At 42.4% G+C, this 17,572-nt stretch overlaps 1 protein-coding gene across 3 annotated transcripts in view; it reads right to left on the reverse strand.

Annotated features, from left to right (window-relative positions):
- Positions 1 to 17,572, reverse strand: part of SGPP2 (sphingosine-1-phosphate phosphatase 2) — a 140,159-nt gene that overhangs the window by 71,945 nt on the left and 50,642 nt on the right. For all 3 annotated transcript variants that reach the window (XM_030917065.1, XM_030917064.1, XM_030917066.1), the window contains exon 2: positions 15,670 to 15,828. In XM_030917065.1, the coding sequence (XP_030772925.1) occupies positions 15,670 to 15,828 (159 nt within the window). The remainder of the gene's footprint in view (positions 1 to 15,669; positions 15,829 to 17,572) is intronic.

Here is a 17,572-nt window from a genome sequence, read left to right on the forward strand (position 1 = left end):
GACAAACGTTGAATATTGTTCAACTTCTATTTATTTTGCAGAATTTGTTTAAGAAACCCTTGAGGGCTGGCTTGGATGGGCTCATCCTACTGGCAGTAGTGCTACAGGTGTGCAATTACTTGTAGAATTTGTAGTAAATGCAAGGTTTAATGTTCTCCTTTGTCTAGATCCTCAATGATGGCCTAATAAAATAAATCAGCTCTCTTATTTTACCCATTTAGCCTTTGTTTGTTTCACCAGTGTTAATTTAAAAGGAAGCAAGCTTACTGCTGCTCACAACTTGCTAATTTCCAAGTTACAGTTTTTTTGGAAAACCTTCAGAATGTCATTCCCCAACCCCCAGGGTCAAATTGCTATGTATTCAAAAAGCATTTTCAAATTGAACAAAACATTTTTCCCCCTCTCTGATTTCAGTGTCTGTGAATGCCAGAAGAAATTTAATTTTAAAAGGAACAAAAACCTAACATCTGTTTCTAGTTAAATCTGAGTATATGCAATGCAAACAATGAATTTATATGTGTGTCTATGTTTGTACACACACACACACACACACACACACACACACCCCGAAGCTGAGAGTAAGACTTGTATGTTTGATGTTCTTTATGCCTTTTTGCCTGGACTAGGGGAGCCCTGAACTCACATGGAATTCCATACCCTTTGGGCTTTTATTTGTAAGGCCACATGATTCCTAGTGACTCAAACTTAGGATAGGTTCAACCAGTATCTCCATAAGCAGCAGTCCCCAGCCTATTTAGCACTAAGGACCAGTTTTGTGGAAGACAGTTTTTCTGCAGATAGGGGCTGGGGGAAGATGCTTTTAGGATAAAACTGTTCCACCTCAGATCATCAGACATCAGTTAGAGTCTCATAAGGAGTGCACAGCCTTGATCCCTTGCATGCACAGTTCTCAATAGGGTCCGTGCTCCTATGAGAATCTAATACCGCTCCTGATTTGACAGGAGATGGAGCTCAGGCAGTAATGCTCGCTCACCCACTGCTCACCTCCTGCTGTGTGACCCGGTTCCTAACAGGCTATGGTACCAGTCCATGGCCCAGGGTTAGGGGACCCCTGTCCCTAAGGACCCCTCTCACAGAGGATCATTAACAATTGTGTCCTCTCCCTATCATGGGGGACCACAAGAAAATTGGTAGAAACCAACCCTGTCAGTTGTGTGGAGGTCACCCAGGAGAGATTTTACAGGGTGCAAGGTAAATGCAACTGATAGCAATAATTTAAGCACACATTTAGAATGACCCTGTAAGGCAGATGCACCTGAATGTGTGTTCTGAGCTAGGGAATTCAGGAGTGGCCAATGTGCAGATTAGTTTATTCTCTATGATAAACATCTGAGCCGCCCTCCTGTCCCGTGGAGTATGGGTTGTACAGAGGATAGAGGCCCTGAGTAGTGTTAAATGAAGGTTGCCCAGCGGAGCTCTTCTTTATTGGTGGGAGGGAGGTGGGTGTTAAGTGAAATGCTGTATAAACTGTACGCTATTTGCAAGTGGTTGCAGATTTTCTGTCCAGCCCACCACCACTGGGTTGCGCAGTTACGTTGTCCAGCCTGCCACCACTGGACTGGAGGAATATGTTGCCAGCGCACTGCCGCTGGACTGTCGCTCCTAGGCAAGCCCCTAATAAAATCCCATGTCTTGTTTGCTCACTCCGGGTTTCTTCTTTGGTCTCTTGAACCTGGTGTCTTCTCTACAGAGGTTAACAGGGGTTTGGCACAACATACGGCAGATGCATGGTTGAAGCCATGGCGTGTGATGAAAAAGACTAAATATCCTGTAAGATGCATCACCACCAGTATTTTTATCATCATAAAACTTTCCAAATGAGAGGGTCCCTGTGATCATTTTGTTCAACTTCACGTTTCACAGATGGTTGAACTGAGGCCCAGAGAAATGTCAGTTTCTTAGTTATTAGTAAAGGCTGAACTACAATTCATTGAACACTTGTAACATTCAGCGGGCTCTGAGCGCATCCCAGCCTGGCTATGTCCTCCCGGCGGATTTCTCATTCTACCTTACTAGAAAAACATGGGCTAGGTAAAATAAATAGAGGCTGAGCAATTTTCACTTGGATTATAAACCAGGTCTCCTAATTCTTAAGAGGAACAAACCATCCTTAGATTCAATTATTCCTTTTAGGTGAAAAGACTCGTGAGTCTTCTCCAATGTCCATCCCGTTTCTCACGCATTCATCATGAGCTCTAAGTCATTTCTAATCTTACATCAAACCACTTATCCTAAGCACGATAAAAACTGCATGCTGCGATCAAACACAACAAAGGACAGACAGACAGATGGAAGGAAAAGGTGAATTACTCTCAAATCAACAAACAGTAGGATTTAAGAAAAAAATTTGTATTTTTTTGGTTTGTTTGTTTGTTTGTTTGTTTGTTTTTTGAGACGGAGTCTCGCTCTGTCGCCCAGGCTGGAGTGCAGTGGCCGGATCTCAACTCACTGCAAGCTCTGCCTCCCGGGTTCACGCCATTCTCCTGCCTCAGCCTCCCGAGTAGCTGGGACTACAGGCGCCCGCCACCTCGCTCAGCTAGTTTTTTGTATTTTTTAGTAGAGACGGGTTTTCACCGTGTTAGCCAGGATGGTCTCGATCTCCTGACCTCGTGATCCTCCTGTCTCGGCCTCCCAAAGTGCTGGGATTACAGGTGTGAGCCACCGTGCCCAGCCTTAAGAAAAAAATTTGTAATGTTTAAAAATTTAAAATGTTTAATGTGGCTTACTACTTGCAAAATGAAAAATGAAATTTATTGGAATATGTTTAATACAGACAAAAAAAGCCTTACTATAGGCCGGGCGCGGTGGCTCAAGCCTGTAATCCCAGCACTTTGGGAGGCCAAGACGGGCGGATCACGAGGTCAGGAGATCGAGACCATCCTGGCTAACACTGTGAAACCCCGTCTCTACTAAAAAATACAAAAAAAAAAAAAAAAAAAACTAGCCGGGCGAGGTGGCAGGCGCCTGTAGTCCCAGCTACTCGGGAGGCTAAGGCAGGAGAATGGCATAAACCCGGGAGGCAGAGCTTGCAGTGAGCTGAGATCCGGCCACTGCACTCCAGCCTGGGTGACAGAGCGAGACTCCGTCTCAAAAAAATAAAAGAAACAAAAGCCTTACTATATACCATAATGAAGGGAAAAGGTTAGGGCAGAGCACAGAAGTTTATGGCCAGGATTCTGGAATCAGATAGTTACTGGTTCGAATCCAGGATCTACATCTCTGGCCACGTCAGCTTGGCTGGCCTTCTTACATTGTTTCCTCACCTTAAAATGAGAGTCACAATAGTAGTGCCTACACTTCACTAAAAAATATTTATAAAGGCCACAGCCCCGCATCTAGCACACATAGTCAGGACTTGTAAATGATGGCCCTTGCCACACAGAGAGTGAATATCTTGAAAGCTGGCAAATAGTCTATACTCATTGAAGGAATAGCCAAACTATGGCCACACAGACACATGTGGCTCATGTTTACAAATTCTATAATGTTATTTATTCATAAGCAGTCATATTGTGGCTCTTTGCAAATTATTTATTCAAGACCCTTTATTCCACCTCACGGAGGATGGAATAATAACAATAATGATAACGAAGATGATAATAATAATAAAAACAAGGGTAGGCAAGCAAGGAGACCACTGGGGCCAGGGCCTCAGGCACCAGGAGATGGTCAGGAATGCTGGGGCAGGGCAGATGTCCAGAGAGAGGGGCTGGCACCCACAGAGTCAAATTCAGAAAGCCTCAGTTTCCCAGAGGTAGCCTCCGCTGGCTAAGGCCCAGCTTCCGCATAGCAAACACAGTACCTCCCTGCCACTGTACAACCCATCGAGGCCACTACACCAAAAGAGCCTGAGAGGCATCTGTGGCAGCCAAACCCACAAGAGAGGAATGGAGGTCAAGGCCATTTCCCTGAGACTGGGCCCTCTAACTAGCCAGGGCTCCCTGGGAAGCCCCACCCTGTGCTGGTGAAAGGAGAGGGAAGAGAAGCGGTAACAGCAGTTAAGTTAAAGACTGCATTTGTTTTGCAGTTCTCAAGCTTTCAGAAAAATCCCAGAGGCCAATATAAACTGTGGCCTCTTTAGCTGTGAACAGATAGAGCACTTAACCAAGGAAAGCTTCTCCTTCCCCTTCCCAGCATGGGGAACATTTCCTAATCCTCAAATGCGACGGGAGAGCTGGTGAGGAGTTGGAGGTTCCTTGTCACTCACATGGGAGCTGGACAGGCATGGGGTGTGGGGAAGATGAAGGCAGGCAGAGGCAAGGAGCCTGGGAAATTGGTGTGGGGGGAGGAATTGACAAGAAAAATACCCAGTCCCCTTAGGTCAAATCCCTAACTCCCAACAGGGACAAAGGGCCCGCTCTTTCCCTCACTCCTTCTTTTCCACTTGGCTGCTTTGCAGAATAGGATAAGGAAGTAGAACATGAGCCAGGAATGACAAGCCCACAGGATCTGCAGGCAGCCCTCTGCAGGCCTCCAGCTCTGAAACAAAAGTACCAAAGTCCTTCTCCGCCCTGCTAGGTCCCTGTGATGCTCTGGCCTTTTGAGTACGTGTGAAAAATCTGGGACACATAGTCTGACAAATGCAGCGGACGGAAGGGGATGCACCAGGACCAAGGCATGGAGAACTGGAAGAAAAATATCTAGAAAATCTGACATATGGCTGCTGTAGATACAGGCACTTGCAAATGAGACTGTGATGCTAAACAGAGCCTTTCCAACCAAATAGGCAAAGCACATTTCTGAATAACTGGACTGGGGAGAAGAGTAAAGTTTCGCCATCTAAGGCAACATGGTGCAGTGGAAAAGAAAGGATGGGGTTTAGAGACAGCGCCAAGAATGAACACTACCTATTCTATTTACTGGTTGTGTCCCTTAGAGCAAGCCACTTCATCTCTTTGGACTTCAGTCATACTCATTGGTAACACGAGGTTCTCGTGTGTAAAGTCCTCGTACATGTAGCAGAGGGGCAATAAACATGAGAACCATATCCATTCAAGATGGCAGCTTTGCAAATGGAATTGACTGGTTTAGAAAAGAGAAAAAATTAAGATTGTGTTTGAAAGTTTTATCTGAAAGGCCTCCATCGTGTACAAACTGGTTCATTATCTTTCCTCTTGTTTTACAAATGAGTAGGAGAGAACCTGGAACAAAATCTAGTCTGGAATGGTGCCTTTGTAAAGAAATCTCTACAGGGACCAATTTGCCTGCAGGCAGTGGAGGAGGAATCAGGTTTAGCCACAGCAAGAGAGAAACGGAGTTCCTTACCCTCTGCCTTATCAGGATGCTCCTTGGTTTGGGGTCTAAATGTAACTTGGCAATGACTATTTGTTTTTTCTCGGTAAGACATTAACAGCTAGCATAAGACCAAAAGGAGGGAAGAAGGATTAACTCCACAATAAAACTCTGTATGAATTGTTTAGTTCTTTGCATAATTTTAGCAGATCCAACTCAATTTCATCTTTAAACATTTCCTGCCTCCAGGATCCTGATGATCCAAACAATTTTCTACCCGACAAAGCTTTAAAGCCATCACCCATCCACACGATACAGTAAATGAAGCATCAGAAATGGTACCAGGGGCGAGGGGAACAATGGGCTGTATCTGGGACAGCAAAAATTCTATTCCACCAACAGCACTGCAGTCTTAGCGGCTATGGGGAAGGGGCAGCAGGAAGGAAGGAGAGAGGGAGGGAAGAATGTGGGCACATTTTCCAGTCATCATCATAAAAAAGAGAATCATTTTTCTGGTAATGATGGTTGATAATTAGAGAGATCTAAATGTATTTGTTCACCACAAGTGCAGCTTTAAGGGCTTTTTTTGTTTTTTAAATCTACACTAAAACCAAAACTTTTCCTTATTGTGTTTCAAAACCAAACCAATGCAGTTTTTATAATAAACCCCCTAGAGGCATTTACTTAATATTTAACTAAGGCTAAATTACAGATTCCACTTCAGAGGGACTAGGCAGAATCTCTGACGCCTAATTCTATTCCACTCAATACAAGTTAGTGAGGGTGACAATCTGGCCATTGTTGAATACTTTTAAAGACTCATTAATCTCAAGCAAGAACCAACTTAACAAGCAGGGCAATCTTTTGAAGTGAAGGGGTAGTGATTTAAACCGAGGATTAAGAGATAATCACATTTAAAGTCATCTTTTGGCACTAAGATTGACCCCAGTCTAGCGATTGTGAATTATAGGGATGGGACAGGCTTTTTTCCTCTTGTCTTTAACCAGGTGACAGACTCCCTTATGAGACAGCCAGATGGCAGCCTGCCCACATCCCAAAACACACTAGTCCATTTTGACACACTATCACAAAACGTTTACCCATTAACCAATTTATGACTGTTGCATAAAATAATACCCTAAACTCTATAACAATTAAATGCTATCTAGATAGTACGTCCAATTTAAATGTAAATTTTCAGTGTAGTTTTTACTGTAAGTATCAGCTAGCTAGCTGCTAATCATCAGAATGTGTAAGATAGGGAAAAACCACCATTTTAAACTTGAGCTCTTTAACATAACTTGTCTTAGAAGGATAGGAACAGAAGAACCTGCTAAGAGCAATCTTCGACTTTTAAGGCTTCCTTACCATCAGGACTTTGGCTCTACAAAAAAATGGAAATTTATATTTGCCAAGTGATTATGCATTTATCCTTTAAAGCATTCCTTCAGTCATGTTGAATACAAAACAGCAAGCAAGCTAACAATTATTTAGCAATGGATTTGATATCCTTTTCAAGCATACTGTCTTATACTGAGGCGATTCAGAACACAAGACAAAGTAGGTAAAGTCACATTAGCATTCAGTCTGCACAAGAGATGAAATACCTTCTATTCTACTTTTTTTGAAGGTTGTTCCACCCAACTTTCCTTCTTTTCTGTTTTCCTCTATACCATGGATGAACTTCTTTAAGTGTCACATAGCAAACATATAATGAAGAGTCATAACATCCCAAGCCTCCACGGATCCTCTAGCTGAGTCCTTTCACTTTGAAGCTAGGAAATCTGCAGGGCAGAATCTCCAAGTTCCTTGAACAAGGTTTCACTGCTAGGATTGCAGTCCGGGTCTCCTGATGTTCCAGAACCTGGCCCATAGCTCTGCGGCCCTAGTTAATTGTCCATCCGCGCCCAATTCAGCTGTTTGGAGCAAGTACAGCCAATCTATGCATTGGTCAGAGATGGATGGATTTTTGCTACCAGGCTACACCAGGTGCTGTGTCTGGTTATCTTGAAAATCTGAACTGAAAGACAGTTGAGGGGCCAATGGTGGCCCATGCCTATAATTCCAGCACTTTGGGAGGCCAAGGTAGAAGGATTGCTTGAGGTCAAGAGTTCAAGACAAGTCTGGTCAACATAATGAGACCCCAACTAAGCCAGGTGTGCTGCTACATGCCTGTAGCTCCAGCTACTTGGGAGGCTGAGGTGGAAGGATCACTTGAGCCAAGGAGTTTGAGGCTGCAGTGAGCTATGATTGTGCCACTATACTCAAGCCTAGGTACAAGAGGAAGACCCTGTCTCCAATCGATTGATCAATCAATCAAATAAAAGACAGTTGAGAAAGTTAGCAGCCAACAGCAGGAGATAAAGAAAAAGATATCAGGAAAATCACAGTTGAATTATAACAGTCAACCAAACTGTTCACTAGCATTTGTTCCTGTGAGCTTCTGGTTCTTAGATTTTCCATCACCTTACAACAAATTCCTACTTTCCTGAGCTAGTTTGAGTGGGTCTCTGTTTCTGGAAGCTAAGAAACATTACTTATGCTACATCAGCCTGGTGTTCCTTTCATGGTATTGTAGGACCAGAACCTTCTGATGAAACCTCAAAGCTGCTGGTGAAGTAGAAGCAGCCCCACCCTCTTCTCACACAGATACTCCTTGCTTCCAATCTGGGAGATGATCAAAAGCCAATAATTATTAGAAGAGAGATTAACCCTGTCTGGAAACTGTTAGGGACAATCAGAGCTTCAACATAATCAGAAAAGCCATAGTAACAGTTCGGTTACTATAACACTTACTTAAAAATAACCGTGCTATGTTAGAATGGTGGGAAATATGTCTTTTGATGTTAGGTGAAAAAATAAATCTTACAAATGGGGAAAAAAAAGCAAGAAGAAACTCAGAAACAAATTTTAACTTTGTTGGAGTTCAGGCAGTGTGTACCAGGTTTTCTGAGGTCTGGTCATCCGCCGAGTAACTTATTTTATGTCAGGGAAACTATACACCAGAAACATTAAGTGCCCGAGGACAGGAGTCCCAAATTAAATGGCCTTTAAAGGACCAGGGAGGTCATAAAGGGTAAGACAATAGAGAGTGGTGAGGTCTGTGACTAAAGTGAGCACTCAGTATAAAAGCATTCAAATTCCATTTTAAAGGATTTTCCTAGGTCACTATGGATGATGCCATAGAATTAAATACCACTTCTCAAAGTCTTGAACAGAATTCTAAACATCCTTTTTTTTTTTTTTTTTTTGAGACGGAGTCTTGCTCTGTCGCCCAGGCTGGAGTGCAGTGGCCGGATCTCAGCTCACTGCAAGCTCCGCCTCCCGGGTTTACGCCATTCTCCTGCCTCAGCCTCCCGAGTAGCTGGACTACAGGCGCCCGCCACCTCGCCCGGCTAGTTTTTTTTGTATTTTTTAGTAGAGAGGGGGTTTCATCGTGTTAGTCAGGATGGTCTCGATCTCCTGACCTCGTGATCCGTCCATCTCGGCCTCCCAAAGTGCTGGGATTACAGGCTTGAGCCACCGCGCCCGGCCTAAACATCTTACATATAAAGATACACTGCCTCTGAGACACAGAAAATTCAGTATCATTCTATGTTAACAACTGGTGGAAATCAATAAAAAAATGAAAGCCCATTTAAAAAAAATACTCACAAGGCAGACTGACAATTCATACAAGTTAATACAAATGATTAATAAAAGTATGAAAAATGTTTTCATCTTCACTAATTATATATGAACTGGAAGTGAACTGAGATACCATTTTTCTTTTTCTTTTTTTTTTCCAATTTTTATTTTAAGGTCAGGGTACATGTGCAGGATGTGCAGGTTTGTTACATAGGTAGACATGTGCTATTGTGGTTTGTTGCACAGATCATCCCATCACCTAGGTATTAAGCCCCATGTCCATTAGCTATTCTTCCTGATGCTCTCCCTCCTCCCAACCCCCCAGCAGGTGCCCAGTGTGTGTTGTTCCCCTTCATGTGTCCATGTGTTCTCATCAATCAGTTGCACTTATAAGTGAGAACATGTGGTTTGCTTTTCTGTTCCTGTGATTGTTTGCTGAGGATAATGGTTTCCAACTCCATCCATGCCCTGGCAAAGGACATGATCTCATTCCTTTTTGTGGCTGCATATGTACCACATTTTCTTTATCCGTTCTATTATTGATGGGCATTTAGGTTAATTCCATGACTTTGCTATTGTGAATAGTGCTGCAATGATTACATGCATGGAAATACCATTTTTCTTTGGTTAAATTAGCAATGATTTAAAAATGAGAACACAGAAAGTTCAGGAAAAGGAGTCAGAATGAGTACTCTCACATGGATGATAAGCAGGTACTGACACTAGATACTTCTGAGGAAATAATTGAGCAACATGTATCACTAGCCTTGACAATTCTATCAATTTCATGAGTCAGGAAAAGGTTTGTTCTCTTAGAAACAGGCTTATGATTTCCTAGTGGATAACATAACTTCATTTTGGTTGGTCAAGACAAAGCTCAAATATGAATCTGCGGCTCACCTTTGAACCAGCATGCCACATTTCACTTTAGTCTGGACTTTCATCTTCTATTGTATCTGTGCTCCCTTTACTTTCCATTTTTATCTGTTTATCTGATTTTTTCCTACATCTCATTATGAATGCCATGAAGTATCTGTGGAAAGAAATATCTGTGTAAAATATCACAAGAACAGAGAAAATGAGGCTTCCAAACTCCCAGGATCAGTTGTGGTATCAATGTTTGCATTGCTATTTCACAAAATGAGGAGTTTAGCAAAAACGTGAGATTTTGCTTCATGTTACAAAACTAAACACCACCCAAGTTCAATGAAGTTGCCTCTAACCTTTTAAAGCTACAGAAATATAACTTTAAAGCTTTTATTTTTTGTTAGGTCTGTCACCATGCCAGAATGAAAGTGAAGAGATTAGATAATCACGCCATGGGGCAGTGACTCATCTTCTGAAACATCGTCCTCAATATCTCTTTATAAGCAGCCTAATAAGAAAATCCATTTGCTGTCTTTTTTGACCAAATATCTAAAATTCTTTTGAGCCCAAAGATAGGTTAAAAACCTTGATACAGGATAAAGGAGAGAAGTGGTGAATTGATTGATGTGTTTCAGCTAACCTAACAAAAGCTTATCCCATACTGTGGGGTTTGTTAAGGTTTGTTAACCCATTTATGCTGGAGGTTGCAAATTTTTGTGTGTGAAAAATCAGACCTTGGCGATGACCTTGAGTGGTAGGATATAAATAACTCCCACAAGCTTTGCGTTCCAATAAAGGAACACTAGTCATAAATGGGTTAAGACGGGTAGATAAGAAACAGTTAAGTAGAATACAGGGTTAATAAATGCCAAAAGGACAGAAATGCAACACAAACCAAAACAAATATGCAATAGAAGAAAACTATGGGCAAATCATTTTAATGCTTGAAGCCCCAGTTTTAGCATCTTTAAAAAAATATTGTGCTCCTTATGCCACTTAGCTGTGTTCTTCTAAGAAACAACCATGGCAGCTTCCCCTGGGAGACAAGATCTGGGTGCAGGATCAAATCCACCTTGCCACTTAATCCAGTGTGACCTTGGGCAAGTTATTTAACCTTTCTATATTTCAGTTTCAGGATCTGTAAAGTGAGTTGGTGATAACTATTTCTCAGGATTGCTGGTAGGATTAAGTGAAGTAAAATACGTGAAGCACTCTGACAGTGAATGGCATATATACTAAATGCTCAATATAGGGTATGGCTTATCAATATTTGAAATATTACTATTCCAATTTAGAAAATGATACTGCCGCCGGGCGCGGTGGCTCAAGCCTGTAATCCCAGCACTTTGGGAGGCTGAGGCGGGTGGATCACGATGTCAGGAGATCGAGACCATCCTGGCTAACACGGTGAAACCCCGTCTCTACTAAAAAATACAAAAAAACTAGCTGGGCGTGGTGGCGGGCGCCTGTAGTCCCAGCTACTCGGGAGGCTGAGGCAGGAGAATGGCGTGAACCCGGGAGGCGGAGCTTGCAGTGAGCTGAGATCCGGCCACTGCACTCCAGCCTGGGCGACAGAGCAAGACTCCGTCTAAAAAAAAAAAAAAAAAAAAAAAAAAAAAAAAAGAAAATGATACTGCCCATTGTTATGAAGCTCCAATAAGATAATGAACATAGATGCCTATAAAAGCAACAGAAGATGTACAATACAGGTGAGGACTAATTATGATTGTGAGGAGAGAGAACTTGATACAAGCATAAATTCTGCTGAGCTACTTCAGACAGTGTGAGTTACCCTGAATGTAACAAAATATCTTTAAAAGCAATAAAACCTGTAGGGGCTTCATCCAGTGACAATTCCCAAATTAACATAAAATTTGCCAAGCTTTGGCAATCCTGAACAAAGCTGCCTTCCAATGAGTTTTGGGTGAGATAAGATGTTCAATACAAGACTTCCAGCTCTGTCCCTCATGTAATTAACAGTTCTTAATCCCTACCCCTTTGAAGAAGCAGCCACTAATTTAGGGATATCCTTTACTGAAGAAAGACTGCCTCAGCAGGAAGATGATGGTCCTGGCTGGCCCAAGTACCAGAACCTAACCCTTATCCACCCCAGGCTCCCAATCTCGCCCCCACTTAAGGGACTTGCCCTTCCTTTTGTCTACCTTTAACTCTGGAGCCAAACCAAGTATCTCTCATTATTGTCTCTGTAGCCCATCAGAGAGCACCCCTAATCCCAACACGCCTACGTACACACACACACACACACACACACACACACAAATACATGCACACACATGCAGATGCACAAACACACGCAAGCACACCTGCACCTCCCTCTCCCCCTCCCTCCCTTCCTTCCTTTCTTCCTCTCTCCCCTTGGAATGACCTCCACTCTCATCCCAGGCACTGGCAGGAATGCACACACTACCTTAGCTTCTCACACTGCTTCTCACACTACGTTAGGCTTCTCACACTGCCTTACAGTGACCACACAGAATAACTACAGAACTCTCAGCACAGGGGGACTGGTGAACCAGGTCATGTGCCCATTTTAAAAAGTCAAGAAACAGGTGGCCAAACCTCAGGATGAACTGCAGATTCAGAGGTTATTTCTTCCTTTCTCGGGCAAAGATTTTATTTGCCTCACTCTATGACAAAACTTGTCATTTTGCCTCAAACAGGCACTCTGACGCTTTGAAATGAGGAATACAAAGCATAAAATAACCACCAATAATGGCAAGCAGAGAGTTCCCTAACCACAGCCTTCTGTAGAGTCTAGAGGTCTTCCCAGCTCTCAGGGAAAGTTTGCCACCCTCAGTGGGGGAGATAACTGGCCATGAGCGGATCAAACACATTATAAGATATTCCTGTGTAATGTACTTCTCATCATCTGCCCCACTCAACCATTATTAAGGTTTTGGGATTTAGAACACACACACACACACCTGTATACATACACTCACACATATACACACCTATAAACACACATACATATACACACCTATATACATACATTCACACATATATACATACCTACACACATATATACACACCTATACACACACATATACACATCTATACACACACACCTATATACATACATTCACACATATATACATACCTACACACATATACACACACCTATACACACACATATACACATCTATACACACACACATACACACCTATATACATACATTCACACATATATACATACCTACACACATATGCACACACCTATACACACACATATACACATCTATACACACACACATATACACACCTATATACATACATTCACACATATATACATACCTACACACATATACACACACCTATGCACACACATATACACATCTATACACACACACATATACACACCTATATACATACATTCACACATATATACATACCTACACACATATACACACACGTATACACACATATACACATCTACACACACACCTATATACATACATGCACATAAACACACATATACATACCTATACACACACACCTATATACATATATACACATATATACACACCTATATACATACACACAAACATATATACACATAACTATACACACATATACACACCTATACACACATACATACCTATATACATACACATATATACACACCTATGTACATAAACATGTATATGCACCTATGCACACACACATATACACACATACACATATATACACACCTATATACACACATACATATACACACACCTATATACACATACAGATATACACACATCTATATACACACATACACATATACACACACCTATATACACACACAGATATACACACATCTATATACACACATACACATATATACACACACCTATATACGTATATACGTATATACACACATATACACACCTATATACACACACATACATATATATACACACTTATACCTTACACATGCACACACACGCACACACACACAATCTTAGAAAATAAATGACAGTGGGAAAGATACTCAAGCCCATGGGTTTTCAGATCTTAAGAACAGAAGGACCACTCCCATTCTCTCTCTCCTGCCCCCATCCTGCCTGCTCCACGGACACAGAAGTGGCCTCAGAAACGGGGAGGGACAACTGGACTAACGTTCTCTTTATGATTTGCAAGATACCTATGCTTTTGCAGACTCTCACATTATACTTTTAGACAGAAGCTAGATTTCAAAAAAGGGCTGTGGGGAGACAGGGATGGGGAGTCCCAGGTGGAGCCAGGGGCTATTGCTCCCTAGTCCCTCTGTCGCCACGTGGTGAAGGGTTTGTGTGGATACTGCACCCTTGTCACCCCTCACCCTGACTCAGGACATTGCTGCTTTATTTCTGTCCCCTGCCCCTGAGAACATTCGAATTTATGAGCCCTGATCAAGTCCACTCTACTTGTTCCACAAATGAGAAAGCATAAAGCCCACCATAGGAAAGTCACTCGCTGAAATCTTCTCTTTTATACCCAACCAAGTGCTTTGGAACCTCTATTTCTAGTGCAGAATCTTGAGTCAGGGAAACAGTCTTGTCTGGAAGTTCCCTCCACCAGCTAAATAACCTTCGACCTTAGAATTGGTTGATCTTCAAGACTCCTTCACCTTCATGCACTAGTCACTATGCGTTATCATGCTCAAATAGCGACCTACAGAGTCCTCCACATGCCAGGCCTAGAGCTCTGTGTACACTCTAGATATTCCCAGGATGATTCTGGGGAGGCACATTATTCACACAATTTTACAAATGAGGAAGGTAAGGCTCAGAGCAAGGGCACACAGATGGGGCCTGGACTGTACTTGAGCTCAGGTCTCTCTGATACCAAACCTACATATCTTGCATATCTTGTGTATGCCTTGCTGCCTTCCAAATGTCTACCATCTCCTTCAATGAGACATAAAATCAGAACTCATTTGGCCCTGAACAAAATTAAATGCTAGGGTTACCAGTGAAACAGCAGAAAAAGGCTCTGCCTGTCTACCTGGGATTGTCACATGGTTTCTGTGTATTTGCAGCTGCTCCTGCTACACTAGACGTTCCCTCAAGGAAGGTGCTTTGCCTTATGTGTTTTGGCCTCTCCTATGTGAACGGTCACTTAATACTGCTTGGAGGTATTGCTCAACAGCTTCTGATTTTAGTTTCTGATCAAATTTTACTAAAATAGGCCTCTTGCGAGGATGCATTTCATACCCCTCTGTGGGTCCTTAGAAAGGTCCTTTCTTCTCTGGTCATCACTTATGCCCTCTCCTACTTTGATCTACCCTTGGGAAAGTATATCTCAAGGTACACAAAATCACAGGTTTGGTTTTTGCAAATAAAACACGTTGTTTTCAGAGCAGTAAGAGATAAGCCTGGCCAAGATGGCAAAACCCCGTCTCTACTAAAAATAAAAAAATAACCGGGCGTGGTGGTGCACATCTGTAGTCCCAGCTACTCGGGAGGCTGAGGCGGGAGAATCGCTTGAACCTGGCGGGCACCTGACCTCAGGTGATCCACCCACCTGGCCTTTAGTTTAGGTTAACTTTGAAGCAAGGATGATAATAGTTCCTCCCTAAAACTGGTCCTCTCCCTGCTGGGGGATGAAAACCGCCTTTGTAAGACTAAGGAAAGGCCACAAGATTAGAATTTTGGAAAAGGCCTGAATTCTGCAAAGAGGTAGGCATAAAGGACAAACAGCCACTGTCCCCCAGCTTACCTTGCTACAATTCCCTTACTGCTCAGGGAACACAAGTTGTGTTCACTGCTTTCTAATTTTTCCAAAGTAAATTAGGCAACAAATCCAACTCTAAGTGGTAAAACAAAACAAAGCAAACAAACAAACAAAAAACATATTTGCAAAGTACTTGAATATCAAAGGAAGCAGTTGTTTTAGAAGTAGCATCAGTTAATGAGTAGTGGTAATACTTACAACCCATATGATGATCAACCTTCTGGATAAATAAGGGTCAATATTCCAGTGAGTGAATGGAAGAAACGTGATGTAGAACACTTCTTGGCCCAAAGCAGCTGAAAATTGGAATAGGTAATAGTAGAAATAATTCTTCACGACGTACTTCTGTACATAAGCCTAAAAGACAAAAGTTAGAAGACTCTGTGAGTTCATGCAACATGTCAAGTTTTAAACATCTCTGTCTAAAACTCACAGGTCTCAATTGCCAAGACGCTGCCTCCTCTCCCATTATGTTATTAAGGTATCGTTACTGTCACTGAACATTTTTTTCAACTTCAATTTATTCAAACAAACACAGAGGCTGTGATTTTTTTGTAAAATCAAATAAGTAATATCCAAGACAGAAGTACCAGGAGAAGACACACCAAAAAAAAAAAAAAAAGCCAAAAACTTTTTCTTGTATATGCAGAAAGCTAGAAACCTGGAGAAAGTCAACCGTGTTAGGACATTATATGGGTCTCTGCAATAGGCAGAGTTAATGCTTCCCTCAAAGATTTCTATGTCCTAAATCCTAGAACTGAATATATTACCTTACAGGGCAAAAGAGGCTGCTATCCAGAGGCTGCAAATATGCAATTGGTGATCTTTCTATTTTCAAATTTGCATTGATACATAATGATTGTACACATTGTGAGGCACATGTAATATTTTCATCCATACATAGAACACATAATGATCAGTCAGGGTACTTCAGATGTCTGTCACCTCAAACACTTTTCTTTGTGCTGGGAACATTTCAGATATTTTCTAGCTATTCTGAAATATACAATAACTTCTTCTTCTTTTTTTTTTGAGACGGAGTTTTGCTCTTGTTGCCTAGGGAGTGCAATGGCATGATCCCAGCTCACCACAACCTCTGCCTCCTGGGTTTAAGTGATTCTTCTGCCTCAGCCTCCCGAGTAACTGGGATTACGGGCATGTGCCACCACACTCAGCTAATGTTGTATTTTTAGTAGACATGGTGTTTCTCCATGTTGGTCAGGCTGGTCTCGAACTCCTGACCTCAGGTGATCCGCCCACCTCAGCCTCCCAAAGTGCTGGGATTACAGATGTGAGCCACCATGCCTGGCCTGACAATAACATATTCTTAACTGTAGTCACCCTATTGTGCTATCGAACACTATAACTTATATCTTCTAATTGTATATTCGTATGCATTAAACAACCTCTCTTCATCCCCTCTCCTTCCCAGCCTCAGATTAATAATCTTGAGATGGGGAGATTAGTCTAGATTTTCTGGGTGGGCTCAACCTAATCACAAGGATTTTTTTTTTTTTTTAGAAATGGAAGGAGGAGGCAGAATGGTCAAAGTCAGAGAACCGTTTGAAGATGCTAAGCTGCTGGCTTTGGTGATGGAGAGAGTGGCCGTGAGTCAAGGAATCTGGATAGCACCCTCTAGGAGCTGGAAGAAAGCAAGGAGTCAGAGTCTTCCCTCCAGCCTCCAGAAGAAATACCACCCAGCTGACACTTTCATTTTGGCTAAATAAGACCCACTTTGGACTTCTGACCTATAAGAGAAAAAATCTGAAACTGCTTTTGCAAAGATTGTGAAAGAGAAGTCTAGCCTGGCTGACTCTATCTTGCTTCTAGCCTCACAGGCTGGCTGTAATTGCTCACTCCTGGGCATAGGCCAGGCTACCCATGGGAGGAATTTAGGTTAGTTTAGTTTGTTTATTATTTATTTATTTATTTATTTTTTGAGAGACGGAGTCTCGCTCTGTCGCCCAGGCTGGAGTGCAGTGGCCGGATCTCAGCTCACTGCAAGCTCCGCCTCCCGGGTTCACGCCATTCTCCTGCCTCAGCCTCCCGAGTAGCTGGGACTACAGGTGCCCGCCACCTCGCCTGGCTAGTTTTTTGTATT

This window comes from Rhinopithecus roxellana, chromosome 14, assembly GCF_007565055.1.
Source record: "Rhinopithecus roxellana isolate Shanxi Qingling chromosome 14, ASM756505v1, whole genome shotgun sequence".
Lineage (NCBI taxonomy): Eukaryota > Metazoa > Chordata > Mammalia > Primates > Cercopithecidae > Rhinopithecus > Rhinopithecus roxellana.